Here is a 14,646-nt window from a genome sequence, read left to right as displayed (position 1 = left end):
CAAGATTGGGCCTAGAAGGCACTAATCTTCTTAGAAGAAAAACTAGGCAAAAGCCTCTCATGGGCAAGCAACTCTGCAACCTTTCCAATCCCTCCGAACTGTATATTTTTTTTTAATAGCTGCATTAAGCTGCTTACAAAGCAATAAAGCTTGTTAGTCTTAATTTATCATCCTTTATGTATCATTTTTCCTTAGGTGGCATTGGAGAAGCTGTCTCTGCTGCTGTGGTTGGAGAGCCAGGGATCACAGTCACTCGCTTGGCTGTGTCCCACATACCAAGAAGTGGAAAATCAGCCGAGCTGCTTAAGATGTTTGGCATTGATAAGGATGGCATCATCCAGGCTGTGAAGGTGGCAGTGTCCAAATCAAGAAATGCAGAGTAGCTTGAATCACATTGTGTTCTGGAGCAGTGTATTGGAATAAGGAGGGTTTAAAAAATGAGAATACTGTAATTGCACTGAAACATGCTTGAAATTATATGCAGAGAGTTTTAATGAAAGAGTTTGAATAAAAGTAAACATTGTGGGAGAAAATCATGTTTGATTATTTTGCCAACAAGAGTTTTGAACTGTAATGAAGGGATATTTGGAATCCTACATGCTGAGAAGCCTGTTGCACAAGGCATAGAACAGATACAGTATATCCAAGTGAACTGCCATTGTGAGTATACTTTTATTATTATTATTATTTATTTATTTACTTATATCCCACCATCCTTCCAACACTGGAACTTGTGGCGGCTTCCAGATAAAAACACATATAATTAAAACATACAAAATCTACATTAAAATAGGATTAAACTATATCCAATATTAAAACCATTCATACTTATAGCTAAAAGAGGATCAAAGCCAATTTAAAACAATGATATTTGGCATTAGCAGTGCAGGTCCCGGCAGTCCTAACTTTAGCATCCATCAGTACCAAAAGCTTGTTGAAATAGGAAAGTCTTTGCTTGACGCCAGAAGGACTGCAAGGAGGGGGTCATTCTTACCTCCCTAGGAAGGGAATTCCACAGCCTAGGGGCAGCCACCGAGAAGGCCCTCTCACGCGTCCCCACCAGTCGTACTTGAGAGGGCATGGGTATTGAGAGAAGGGCCTCTCCTGAAGATCTCAGGGCCCGGGCAGGTTCATACAGGGAGATATGGTCTGATAGATAGCCTGGACCTAAGCCATATAGGGCTTTATAGGTCATCACCAGCACTCTGAATTGTGTTCGGAAACAGACTGGCAACCAGTGGAGCTTTTTTAACAGGGGAGTTGTATGGTCCCTGTAACCAGTTCCAGTTAACAAGCTGGCTGCAGCACGTTGAACCAGCTGAAGTTTCCGAACAGTCTTCAGAGGCAGCCCCACGTAGAGCGCGTTACAGTATTCTAAGCGGGATGTAATTAAGGCATGTGTCACCGTGGCCAAATCAGACAGCTCAAGGAACGGGCGCAGTTGGCGCACTAGTCTCAACTGTGCAAAAGCACTCCTGGCTACTGCAGAAACCTAGGATTCCAGGTTTAAAGCTGAGTCCAGGAGCACACCCAAACTGAGGACCTGTATCTTCAGGGGGAGTGTAACCCCATCCAGCACCAGCTGTATCCCTATTCCCTGATTCACCTTATGACTGGCCAGGAGCACCTCTGTCTTATCTGGATTAAGCCTCAATTTGTTTGCCCCCATCCAGTCCACCACTGATGCCAGGCACTGGTTTAAAACAGAGACAGTTTCCTTGGATGTAGGTGGAAAGGAGAAACAGAGTTGGGTGTCATCAGCATATTGATGGCACCGAACCCCAAACCCGCAGACAACCTCTCCCAGCGGTTTCATGTAGATGTTAAATAGCATAGGGGACAAAACAACCCTGAGGGACCCCGCAGACGAGCAGCCAAGGGGTCGAACAGGAATTCCCCAGCACCACCTTCTGGGTTCGTCCCTCCAGGAAGGAATGGAGCCACTGCAAAACAGTGCCCCCGAGTCCCATCCCCGCAAGGCGACCCAGAAGAATACCATGGTCGATGGTATCAAAAGCCGCTGAGAGGTCCAAAAGAACCGACAGGGACACACTCCCCCTGTCCCGCTCTCTGCGTAGGTCGTCCACCAAGGTGACCAAAGCTATCTCCGTCCCATAACCAGGCCTGAAACCAGACTGAAATGGATCTAGATACTCTGTTTCATCCAAGAATCCCTGGAGCTGGGAGGCCACCACACGCTCTATTACCTTCCGCAAGAATGGAATATTAGACACTGGCCGGTAATTGTCCATTATAGAGGGGTCCAGGGAGGGCTTTTTTAACAAAGGTCTTACCACTGCCTCCTTTAGGCAACCTGGCATTCTGCCTTGACATAAGGAGGCATTAACCACTCTCTGTACCCACTCAGCCAGACCTTCTCTAGCACTTCTTATAAGCCAGGAAGGGCAAGGGTCAAGCAGCCGTGGTGGTCCTTGTCTCTCCAAGAATCTTGTCCACGTCCTTGGGTCGAACAAATTGAAAAGAATCCATCATTACTGGACAGACAGAAGCCAAAATTACATCCCCTGGAACTGTATCAATTCTAGCGTCTAAGTCGGAATGAATCTGAGTGATTTTATCTGCAAAGTGTCATGCAAACTCTTGACAGCGGGCTGTTGAGTGGTCCATATTGCCCTCACGAGGGCCAGAATGTAAATGGCCTCTGACCACTCGAAACTGCTCCGCTGGATGGCTCCTTGCAGATGCAATGGTGGCAGAAAAGAAAGATTCTTTGCTGCCCGCATTGCCATGGAGTAGGCCTTCAAGGAGGCTCTAGCCCATGTTCGGTCAGACTCACTTCAAGTCTTCTGCTAATGTCGCTCTAGTCTCCATCTCATGCGTTTCATCACCACCAGCTCCTTGGTAAACCAAGGAGCTGGTTTGGCTCCGCTTCGTGAGAGGGGATGCTCAGGAGCGATCGTGTCCACCACCCTGGCCATTTCCCCATTCCAAAGGTCGACCAGACCTTCAACAGAATCGCCTGCCGAGGTGACAGGAAAATCCCCAAGAGCCATCAGGAAACCATCCAGATCCATCAGCCTCCTGGGGCTGACCATCCTAATCGGTCCCCCACCCCTGCAGAGGATCCGAGTCCCAGTGAGTCTAAACCCCACCAGGTAGTGATCTGTCCATGACAAAGGAACCACAGAGAGTTCCTCCACACCAAGATCACCATCAACCCCCTCCACACAGAAAACAAGGTCCAGGGTGTGGCCAGCGACATGGGTGGGACCAGATACTACCTGGGACAGACCCATGGTTGTCATGGAGGCCATGAAGTCCTGAGCCACTCCCAACAGGGTGGTCTCAGCATGGATGTTGAAGTCCCCCAGCACCACAAGCTGAGGGGACTCCAACATCAACCCCGAGACCACCCCGGCTAGCTCAGGAAGGGAGACTGCTGAGCAGCGGGGTGGGCGGTATACCAACAGAATCCCTATTCTGTCCCGGCCACCCAGCTTCAGATACATACACTCACACCCTGGACACTGTGGGATAGGGCACCTGGACAGGGAGATAGTATCACGATAGACCACTGCAACTCCACCTCCCCGCCCCGCAGGTCTTGCCTGCTGCTGCACAGAGAAACCTGGTGGGCACAGCTGAGAGAGATTAACCCCCTCAGCCTCATCCAACCAGGTCTCAGTAATACAAGCCAGGTCGGCGTGCTCATCCAGGATCAAGTCCTGAATGGCCGTTGTTTTACCATTCACCGACCTGGCATTCACAAGCAGCAATTTCAACCTGAGGGGACTGTCACCATGGCTATCCAGGCTATTTAAACAGGGAGACAGCTTAGGGGCAACCAGCACTCTATTGCAAACCCCTCTCCCCTAATAGGCCTTCTATAACCCTAATGGCAGCCCCCTGAATTCCCCTCTCTTCCCCCTTATGTTGAAAACACATCCTGTTGTTCTAAAACAAGCAAGCAAAGACTTTGTTCTTAAAAAACTTCATTCTGAAAAACAACACACTGCTAGAAGGCCAATATAAAACACATTAGGACCACTAAAGTGCTGAGTCAAGACCCAATTCCTAGTCCTAAATCAGGCCTTAGCCATAATCCTGCAAAGAGCAGGGAGTTCCAGAAGCAGGGCCAACAACCAAGCTGCCGCAGCCCAAGACAAACAAAGTTCAAGTCTCCTGTAATATTCTTGGTAAACTTCTTTTCTAGCGATGGGTGATGTTATTATTACTGTCAGTATTACTGTCCGTATTACTGTTATTGTTAGATACTTGGCACCTCCTTCTCTTCTTCTCTTCACAGCCGTTCTGTATCCTCGCCAGAGCTTACTTGCCTTTGTTATACTATGTCGTATGTTGTATCTAGTTCACTCTCTCGCTCAGACATAAACTCTCCCACTATGATATACTAGAAGAGTGTCCAGCTTTCACCAGCTGCTATTATCCAACTCAGCTGTGATTATTCCTGTTGTTGCTGTTGCTGGAATCCTTTCTTCTAATCTCCTTTATCTCCTTGTAGTAGCCCACGCTCTGAATTCCTCTGAAACTCCTCCGCTACACTCTTCCGGTTGGTAGTATCTCTGGAGTCTCATACACAAAGGTCAGCAGGTATAACAAGGCATAACCAGGACAGATGATTAGACTTGCTAGTAGTCTTGTTGTAATCGTGTTTTTGATTATATTTGGTTGTAAATTCAGCACTGCAGAGCCTTCATCAAACACGTCTGCTTTATCATTCTCTATTCCTTAAGCCTGGGAGAGTAGGTTAGGCCATGGAGTGAATTTTATGGCTGACCAGAAGGATTTGAATATAGTGCTTTGACATCCCAACCCCTTCTGCCCTTCCCATTGCACCACACAACACTAAGAACTGGTATGTGTGGTATTGTGAAGAATCTGCATACAAAAGCTTGTCCAGAAATATTTTTCATATCACACGGAAAAGGTAGTGAAGAATTTAGTTCATCTCCCTGCTTCCCAAATCAGGTTCAGGTGAAACATTCCCATGTATTTTCAACCAAGAATTGGGGGGGGGAGTGTTTCTTTCATGCTCTTCCTCCCCACCTATTCTCCAGCTGCTTCTGCTTGTATTTTCTGGTGTCCCTTTCCTACCAGTCAGTCTTTATCTCTGCATGCTAACTGGAGTTGAGGTGAGTTGGGAGTCTAGTAACCACCAGAGAGCCAGAGGTTTCCCCTCCCTGTGCTTCATGCTGAGAGAGCAACCAATGCATTAGTTTTAAAAGGCGAAGAGCCCTATTTCTCTGTTCCTTGGTCCTTGCTTGAAAGCCATGCTGACTGAGTTGGAATACGTGGACAGAGTTCCTGGCTCAGCCATTACTGATTTCGAGTAAACAGTACTCACAGACCGTGTGTTCTTGGGCTTTTCTGCGTTTTATGATCTATTATTAGCCTGTTCAACCATCTATGCTTGGAGCAAAGTGGAGCATGCCATCTCAAGTGCATGGGGAAATCAAACAGAGAGGAAGAGAAGTTAGCAGCTCCATTACACTTATATCCTGTTCTTCATCTGCAAAGTTCATAGACGCTTGCATATTGCTTTCAAATGGTCTCCCATCCAAAGGAAGACCTACTTAGCTGCAGCGCATTTGTGTCTGCATGTGTTTGGGCAGGGGGAAGGCCTATAAGCATGGCTTCTATTGTCTCCCAGTATAGTTTGCCAAAGGGGCACTGGAACCAGAATGTGTCTTTCAGCAACCTCAAGCATCGGAAGTTGCCTTATACAGTCAGACCATTGGTCCATTTAGTTCAGTATTGTCTACACTGACTAGCAGCAGCTTTCCATGATTTTGATCACAACATTCTCTAGACTTGGAGATTCCAGGGCTTGAATCTGGGACATGCAAAGCAATTGCCCTGCTGCTGAACTACAGTCCTTCCTAGACATGAATCTAGTGTTTGGTAGCTGGGTCTGGCTTGCCTTTAGGAGCTTACCATTTTCCCACCTAAAGAAGTAGGCAAAGAATTATTTCCCCATACAATACAACTTTTCCCTCCTCCACAAAGAAAGCACAGTGCAGTCTGATCTCAGCAGTAAAGTGTGCATGGGCATCAAGTGCAACTGGATAAAGTGCCGTTCTGCATTTGCAGCAGAAATTTGTTCTCAAGTGGACTTTTCATTCTAAGTGACAGTATATGACACCTTTCGAGGTAGGATAATTCACAAACATCAAGGAATATGAAATCTGTTACTTGCCAACATCAACAATATAATTTCATACATTTATCAATGTGACAATGCAGCACTAACAGATACTATTCAGACATAGTTCAGGAAATGGAGCAAAAATGACATAAATTTGGGTTGTGTAAACCATTTTTCTTTCTAGTCATTCATTTGACAAATGTTTTAGTTGAACTTAAAATATTGTTAGTTTAATAGCTGGATTACATTAACAATTTCAAGTATTTACCCCCACCTCCTAATTTTAGATATGTCTTTTTAATATATTTGCTATTCTCCTGTGTGATAGCTGTTAGTTTACAAAGCATTTGTTTCAACATATTTGTCTAGATTTCAGCTACATTGTGTATGATTCTTACCAGTTAGAAGTAACAGTCTTATCAGATCTTCCAAATATAGTTTACTTTTTCCCCTTTGAACTTGTATTCACTTTTCACAAAATTCCTTGTCACAAAAAATCCCCTGATTTTAAAAAAAAATTGCAAAATTATCAAGAGCGAAGGTTGGAAGAGGTCCTGAAGCTCCAGCCTTGGGCAAATGGCCAAAAGAGAAAATAACCCCTGCCAAAAGTCATTAAACATCAATGAACAAAAGCAAGTCAGGTGCATTGTACACACTTCAGGGTTCTTACAGCTTTCATCTAGCAATATAAATACTTTGCTCCCTACCACAGATTTGCACTACCAAGCCCTTGCCTAAGTATGCCTTACCAAAACACACAGTACACTGATAAAGGTGCACTGAATTGTGCACCAGATGTAGTGCATGGCATTGTGTTTGATGTCCCACTCACTTCATTCCAGATAACCGCAGGAGCAACAGAAGGCTGCTCTTTGAAGAGATGGGGAAATTGGGCCCATAAAAAAGGTTTGTCTAAGTCTACCATTAAATAACACTCTTACGATGTGGGCATTACGATTGCCCATTATTTGAATTATGTAGCATAACTTTTTCTATAGCTTATCCCATGTGTTAGCAAGAAACAGGTCTTCGTTCTGGAGGACTGGCAAACCCTGCAGTGGGGCTGGGTAAGCAAATGGATGATGGGGACAATGAGGGGAGAGAGCCTGCCTAGGGCAGCGGTAGAAGTTGCCCAACAATAATGGCACTGGGCATCAAGGCTGCCATGTGGAAGTCACTTCAAATGGTTCCACGTGTTGGCACAGAATGGGGATGTTCATGTGGAGCGATTACAATGTAGATTGGCTGACTTTCTCCACACAGTCACAAATGGCTTGAGAAAATTATCTTGAAGCTACTGCACTTGCTACTCATCATGTAATATGAGCTGGCTCGTGGAACATGTAAAAGCAGTGTTCATCAGGTAGTCATATTCCATAGACAGGAACTTCCTCCTGGCCAGGTGAGGGGTAGTGGTGATTTTAGACAGTGAGAAGAGCAATAATGTTTGGTGTTTGTGAAACCTGGTGCACAGTAGAATACAAAACAGAGTGTGAAAAATACTGATATTTGTTCATGCAGAAGGCAGTGGGCCAGCTAACCATAGACCCAATGATCACCGGAAGGAAGGAAACTTTTACACATACATTTCATTTGCCACAGCATACATAAAGGAGGCAAAGGAGCCACCGCAGCAGCATTCTTCTCTCCAGCTGAGGAAATTCCCCATTTGTACTGCTAACGCATTATCTTCTATTAGCCACAGTAGCCTTTTAAACACCTTGTTAGAACAGGATTTGCCCAGCATTCTTGACCTCTTCCATTTAGTTCACCTTTCTCAAACCTATGCCCCAACAAAGGAGAGAGAAACTCATCAGTAAAATTATTTTGAAGGATCTGTTCATGCGTTAGTCCGTGTTCTAGAAAAAATTAGCGTTTAGAGGTCTATGTGATGAACATTTAATTTGATGTTCAACACAAGCAGGGATTTTAGAAATAAGACAGTGAATGTATGTACTATCAATCAGTAACATGGCATTTGGTGCTTAAGTACATGTTGAAAGCAGCAGAGGCAGGTTCATTAGAGCAAAGGAGGCCTCAGTCTACTATTAGTCAGCCCTCACCTGCCAGCCAACTGACTTATAATCAGACCGTGGGGGTCCTGGCTGTCAGGTCTAATCTCAGTTTTGTCCCTTTAGAACTCAGCAGGGAAGGGGGCAAAGTTATAATTAGTTGGCTCTGCCCATTATTGGCTCTGGTTCTGTTGACATCCCAGCCTTCTGCCCTACCAGTCCCAATAAGCACCAGCCAGCACTGGTTCAAAACAAGAGTAGGTCCATGCTGTGACTACTCTTTCTCTAAGGACATTAGGTCAGCGTATAGGGGGTCTCCCACTTCCTTTTTTTATTCTCACAAGAAGTCTGTGAGGTAGGCTACACTGAAGTAACAATTCAGCTCCATGGAATTTCATACCTGGACCTCCCCAGTCCTAGCCCAACACTACCCATTACAATTACATCATAGGGTGGCTCTCTAACACATTCCAGATGTTCAAAGTACTTCCCATACACTGTCACAGTATTTGTCAAGTTAAGCCAAATACTCCCCTTAAAAAATTCTGACAGGACCTGAGGCTGAGGGAATCATGCTGTGATTTAATAAGTTTGCCACAGGGAATGTACAACTCGCATCCTCAGACACAATGCCACAACAGCTTGAACTAGAAATATTGATTACAGTAGGAGTCTGGTTTTAAATTAAAAATCCTTCTAGAATTATACTGTGACCCTTTAGATTTAAGAGCCCAATTTTTCAGTGTGAATTGAACAAGAAAGGAGTGTGGATGTTTGTGTGTGCGTGTGCATGTTTTGTAAGATTCTTTTAAGTACAAGATCCTCTAAACTGGCCTTTTTTAGTCAAAGTACTTCAGAGGGGTTCAAATCAACCTTTTCATATAACAAGTCTCACACACACACACCACACACACACCACACACACACCACACACACACACACACCACACACACACCACACACACACCACACACACACCACACACACACCACACACACACCTACCTACCTTGCTCCGATAGTTGTATGAGGTGCTGTATGAGGAAGATAGGCCAGGAGAACTCCTTTCTTAACGTATCTACACTTGCTTGCCCTGTCCCTTGAGCCTATTGTGCCATATTTAACACTAGCAGTTGGTGGGACTTTGCAGGACTGATAGCCTCTGGCATCCTGTGGCAGGAGCCTGGGTCCCACAGCCCCAGCAGACCCCACAAGTGCTGACACCTGTCCTGGGCCCTTCAGTCCAGGCAGCTGGGTCTAAAAGCTTCTCTTTGGAACATTAAAATGGAAGCTCCCAGCCCCTCTTCAAATGCTGCTAAGGCTGCCAGCCGGGCCACATCAACATAAGCGGGAAGGGAAGACATTTTACAAAAGTTCTCAAAACCTAAAGCCAGATGGGACTTTGGATCTATGCAATGTGGCAAGCAGACCTGACAATCTTTGGAGCTGCATTAATACATGTCTTTTGATCCCAAGACCTTCTTCTCAGGATGAACCAATAAGTTTCCAAAATTAAAAAGCTATTAAATCTATATACTGTCCTTAAAATATTCCACAAGAATAAATAAAGACACAGCAAGAGTGCAGTATGTATTACCAGGCATTTTGACTCTCTGAAGCAGGGGGATAAAACCTTCCAAGATACTTCGAATGCGGTACACTATTGGAAAACAAAAGGCAAATGGTTATGCGCACAGAAGCAAGAAAGAAATGGACAACATCACATCTCTGCCACAACTCAAACTGCAACATGCACATATCAAACTAGTATGGTTCCACTAATATTGAGATCTTCAGAAGTGAAGCCCTAGATGCAAATACAGTAGGGCCCCACTTGTACGGCGGGTTAGGGTCCAGAACCCCGCCTAAAAGCAAAAATCGCCAAAAAGTGGAACACCGACAAAAAAATGGTGCCCGACACCCAAAAAACACCAAAAAAGCAGAACAAGCACTGTATGAGTGGGGCCCTTCTGTAATTGAAAACTGTCGTATTAGCAGAATGCCAAGAAGCGGAACGCCGAAAAGCAGGGCCCTACTGTACAAAGCGGCTTATTTTACTCTCTAACATGGTACAGTACACAGAAAACACTTACCTAGACCAAAATATATGCCGGTTGTTTCTAAGGCCGCAAAGGTCATCAAGCCAATACCAAGGGAAACGGTCCAGTCTAACAAAAAATAGTATGTATGTATTACACTGTGTTCTCTGTCTTACCAAAATAAAATCAACACATTCCAATGTTTATGTACCTTTATATTTGTAATAGCAAACCAATAAGGTTCCAGCGGCAAAACAAAGAATGACAAAATGGAAGAATTCGTCTGAAAAGAGAGAGAAATGACATCACAGAATCAAACTCAGTGCGCTTATTGGCTGCAGTTTCCAAATGATTGCTGTAAACTGCCCAGAGAACTTCGGCTATGGGGCTGTATACAAGTGCAACAAATAAATAAATAAATGTTCCTGTACCAGTGAAACTCATCTGCTTTTGGAATGCGTATGTGGGTCGATGGGGGGCAATCTGATTGTCTGCATAGTTTAGACCAGTGATTCTCAACCTGGGGCCTGGGACTCTAAGGGGACTTGCAAAGTAATCCAGGGGGGCCATGAACAGTAAATAAATGGTGTTTTTTTTAAATGTCTTCATTCCCTGGATGCTCCCCCACTGCCATTGCAGACTACACCTCCCCCTTGCTCCAAATAAGAGGGGAGGACTTTTGCTGAAGTGGCAAAGCATCTTTCAGGCGTGGCGAGGGTAGGCGTCTGCCTATAAAACATGTGGCAGGCACCAAAGGAGGCTGAGAATAGAGCTACCAGGAAGAAGAGGGGATTACTATCACCAATTCCTGTCTCCTCACACTGCTGCTGCTGATGACTCCCTTACTCAAAATGAGGAGAGAGGGCTTTTTGTGCAGCAACAGAAGCAAGGCTGCAAGGAAAGGCTGCTTTCCCCCTTCAGTCCTGGCTGCCTGCCTGCCTGCCTTTCTTAGCTCCTGCTTTGCTGCCACCTCCTTTTAAAAATTATTCTTATTTGTGGGGCCACCCAGATGGAGCCAAGGAGCAATGAGAATGCTCAGGACTTGCTCACCACCCAAGGCTAAATGTGGGTGCCAGCATCCTCCCTTTCTTCCACCTACATTCCACCCCCCAATCTTTCTCTCCAAGACACTGTGGCAGTTGAGGGTCCCCCCCCCCCACGTGCCTGAATACATGCAGGAGAGGCAGGTGTTTTTGTGTATGCGTGTGGTGATCTGTTTTCAGCTCCATTCTCATTCCCCAAGTGCACGCTAACCAAGCATTCAGTTCTGATAATCATCCCAAAGCCTAAAAGAACCCCCTCCTCGATCTATCTACCCTTTTGTCTTCACAATATAGCACCCCCACCACAACCATATTATTACTATTATTATTATTATTATTATTATTATTATTATTATTATTATTATTATTATTATTATTATATTAAAAGCTCAGCAGGTTGGCTGAGGATGGGGTCCACATACTGCAGCTGAAATGTATTTATTTAATTATTATTGCATTTATATCCCACCTTTCCTTCACAGTGGGGAGGAGAGCCTGGCTGGGAGTCCAGAGTCTGTGAGTTCAAATCCCCGCTCGTGTCTCCTGGATGTCAAGGGCCAGCTAAAGATCACTACCACAGTGAGTGGCTCAGGGGTTACGTGCCCTGCCACCTGTGCAGCCGTGGGCAAGCTGCATAGTCCCAAGGAGCCCAGTTGCCCCCCAGCTGATAGTTGCGGACAAGGAAGGATCTGGCTTGTGCAGCTGTGGCAAGCTGAGCAGGCCCTAGCCAGCTGGGGAGGACTAGCCTCAGAGGGAGGCAATGGTAAACCCCCTCTGAATACCGCTTACCATAAAATCCCTATTCATAGGGTAGCCATAAGTCGGAATCAACTTGAAGGCAGTCCTTTTCCATTTTTTCCTTCAAGTTGCTCAAGGTGGTGCACATGGTTCCTCCCCCCCTTTCCATTTTATCCTTTTAGACCATGTCAGATAGGTCAGGTTGAGAGACTGTGTCTGGTCCAAGGTCACCCCAGAGCTTGGAAAAGTTACTTTTTTGAACTACAACTCCCACCAGCCCCAGCCAGCATGGCCACTGGATTGGGCTGATGGGAGTTGTAGTTCAAAAAAATAACTTTTCCAAGCTCTGGGTCACCCAGCGGGCATCATGGCTGGGTGGGGATTTGAACCTGGATCTTAGTCCAACACTGTGACCCACTGGTGTTGGGAGACAGGACTGTACCTCTTCAGACTGTGTTTCAGGGGGAAAGGGGATACCAATTTGATTGGATCTTTGCATTAAGAAAAGAAAGCAACCCCTCCTTGTTTGCAGGGAGCTTGTTATGGAAAGGGATATTTGGAGATGTGATTTTTGCCACACACCATTTTTTTCAATTAAAAGAGACTAAAATTACAATTAGCGTGGGGGTGGGGTCATGAAATCTTTTGAGCTTACAAAAGGGGTCCCGGCCTCATAAAGGTTGGGAAGCACTGGTTCAGACAACAGCCAGGATCTTGACTAACTGCACTCTAAAGACATAATTTATGCTTTCCAGAGACAGAGACCTGAGTAAAGAACTTGAGTCACCAAACCTCTTGGCTATGTGCTTTGTTTTAAATGTGGAACTATGCTTTATTCACATGCTAAAGATTGTTAAGAAGAGTATAAGTCTGTTTACTGATCAATTGCTAAGAACTTTGCATCTGGAAGTCTACAATGTGGAGTCTATTTAGTGTTGTGGAAAAGGCATTCTACTCTACATGTGCTCTCCTGTATTATTTATAAATCACTTAATGCCAAAATGAGCTTTGGAGCGGCTTACAATCACATATGCATTAAAATGTAAGCATCCATAATTAAAGCACTATGTCACTGTTATTTCACAAGTCTAGGACTGAAATCTGGGATTTGATGGTCACCTGGGCACAGAACTCATATTTGCTCATAACTGGTTCATATCTGCAATTAAATCTGGGGGCAATTAAACTCTTACCATCTTTTCGTATGCTTGGTAGCCACCATCTTGGGTGGTGAGGTGACTGGCAGACACCATTTTCATAAGCTGTAGGAAATGAAACCTGGATTAAAGTAGTAATCAAACAAACACCTTAAGCCCAGGTACTAAGACTGAAGCTGGGAAACATCAGCTTATATTATTTTCCCCCTACCCAGCCCTTTGTTCAAAGCAGCAGCAAAAGAAACAACAACAGAATAGTAAGCCAGGGGGGCTTCATGGCCACCATCACCATGAAAAAAGAGAAGGGAAGATGGCAGAGACGGGGGAAAGATCTAGGCAGTAGAATGTGATTTGCTCCAAGTCCTGCAGCCCCATCCTTAAAATCAAGAATAAAATCTAAAACTAACGTTAAAACATAATATCCAGCAACATCATAACTTCCCAGCATTTTGACGCCTAATATGGCAGCAAATGCATTCAACTGGCAACAAAAAAGTCAAAATGTTGTCCAGTTGACCATCTATTCCAGTTCTCTTGCAGAAACTTGCAGGCTTCCAATAGGCATGTGCTTGGTCACTGTGAGAACAGGACATTGGACTAGATGGACCACTGGCCTAATCCAGCAGGGCTCTTCTTATGTTTGTTATATTAAGCTGCTTGCCTCTTGGCAAGACATTTCTTGTGCAGCCATACAGTCAGTGGCTAAATGATCCAATTCTGAAAATTATTGTAGCATCAAACAAATATGTACAAATCCAATGTGTGGCTAGGACTGCTTATCTTCCCCCTCCACCTCCCACCCGCAAAGCTATAAGTCATGTCATTATATCTGAGTTGCAAGCAAAGGCTGTTATACAACCACACTGTGCCCAATGTCTGATGGATGCTGTATGAAATTGCTGGCTTATCAAACATACCTCTCACTGGGACTTTTTTTTATAGCCAGAGGAAGCAGAACTACTAGCAGGGCACTATTGCTACCTGCCCTGGACCCTGGAAACATGAGGAGGGGTGGCTGAGTTCTTCCACTGGTTTGTGTCATTGCATGCCCTTTCTCTTTCTCTGTGTGAACCAATGGAGTGAATATTTCCCCACTGACTTGTTTGATAAAAGGGCAAAGGTGTGCACCAAAGACAACCCCCAAGAACGGGGAGCTAGTGCTATTTACTTTGATGTACCTATGATTACAGACAAAGTTCTTGTCAATCAGATTAATTTAATTTCATTTTAATTTGTGATCCATACTCTGGGTGTTTTGTTTTTGTTTTTAGGAAATCCTTCAGAATGTGGCCCACAACGTTTTAAAATACAAATTTGTTTCATAAAACCTTTTAAAGCACAGTCAGTAACAATAAATATTAATAATTTTAAAAATCACCAGCATGAAACAAATAACTTCACTTTCACCCAGGCAACTCTCCTCATTCATACTCTTCCACAAAAAGCTTTTGAAAAAGCCTTCTTAAAAAACAATAGAGAGATGGCTTCAAAAAACATCCAGTGTATGAAGCACACATGATATTTTTGCTTTC

The 14,646-nt window shown here is 44.6% G+C and overlaps 2 protein-coding genes across 9 annotated transcripts in view; one reads left to right on the top strand and one right to left on the bottom strand.

Annotated features, from left to right (window-relative positions):
- TKT (transketolase) overlaps positions 1 to 533 on the top strand; it is a 39,652-nt gene extending 39,119 nt beyond the window's left edge. Inside the window, exon 14 of the mRNA XM_061618209.1 lies at positions 196 to 533. Coding sequence (XP_061474193.1) covers positions 196 to 383 — 188 coding nt within the window. The 3' untranslated portion in view covers positions 384 to 533. The remainder of the gene's footprint in view (positions 1 to 195) is intronic.
- Positions 534 to 6,329: 5,796 nt separating this feature from the next.
- The window catches only part of TMEM40 (transmembrane protein 40), a 30,985-nt gene continuing 22,668 nt past the window's right edge, over positions 6,330 to 14,646 (bottom strand). For all 8 annotated transcript variants that reach the window (XM_061618214.1, XM_061618213.1, XM_061618218.1 and 5 more), the window contains 5 exons: positions 13,151 to 13,219; positions 10,388 to 10,459; positions 10,231 to 10,305; positions 9,735 to 9,797; positions 6,330 to 7,910 (listed from right to left, as the gene is read on the bottom strand). In XM_061618214.1, coding sequence (XP_061474198.1) covers positions 7,891 to 7,910; positions 9,735 to 9,797; positions 10,231 to 10,305; positions 10,388 to 10,459; positions 13,151 to 13,219 — 299 coding nt within the window. In that variant the 3' untranslated portion in view covers positions 6,330 to 7,890. The remainder of the gene's footprint in view (positions 7,911 to 9,734; positions 9,798 to 10,230; positions 10,306 to 10,387; positions 10,460 to 13,150; positions 13,220 to 14,646) is intronic.

This window comes from Rhineura floridana, chromosome 3 (genome assembly GCF_030035675.1).
Source record: "Rhineura floridana isolate rRhiFlo1 chromosome 3, rRhiFlo1.hap2, whole genome shotgun sequence".
In the NCBI taxonomy this organism is placed as follows: Eukaryota; Metazoa; Chordata; class Lepidosauria; order Squamata; family Rhineuridae; genus Rhineura; species Rhineura floridana.
The sequence above is the reverse complement of the archived record's forward strand: the minus strand, read 5'-3'. Positions and strand labels throughout refer to the sequence as shown.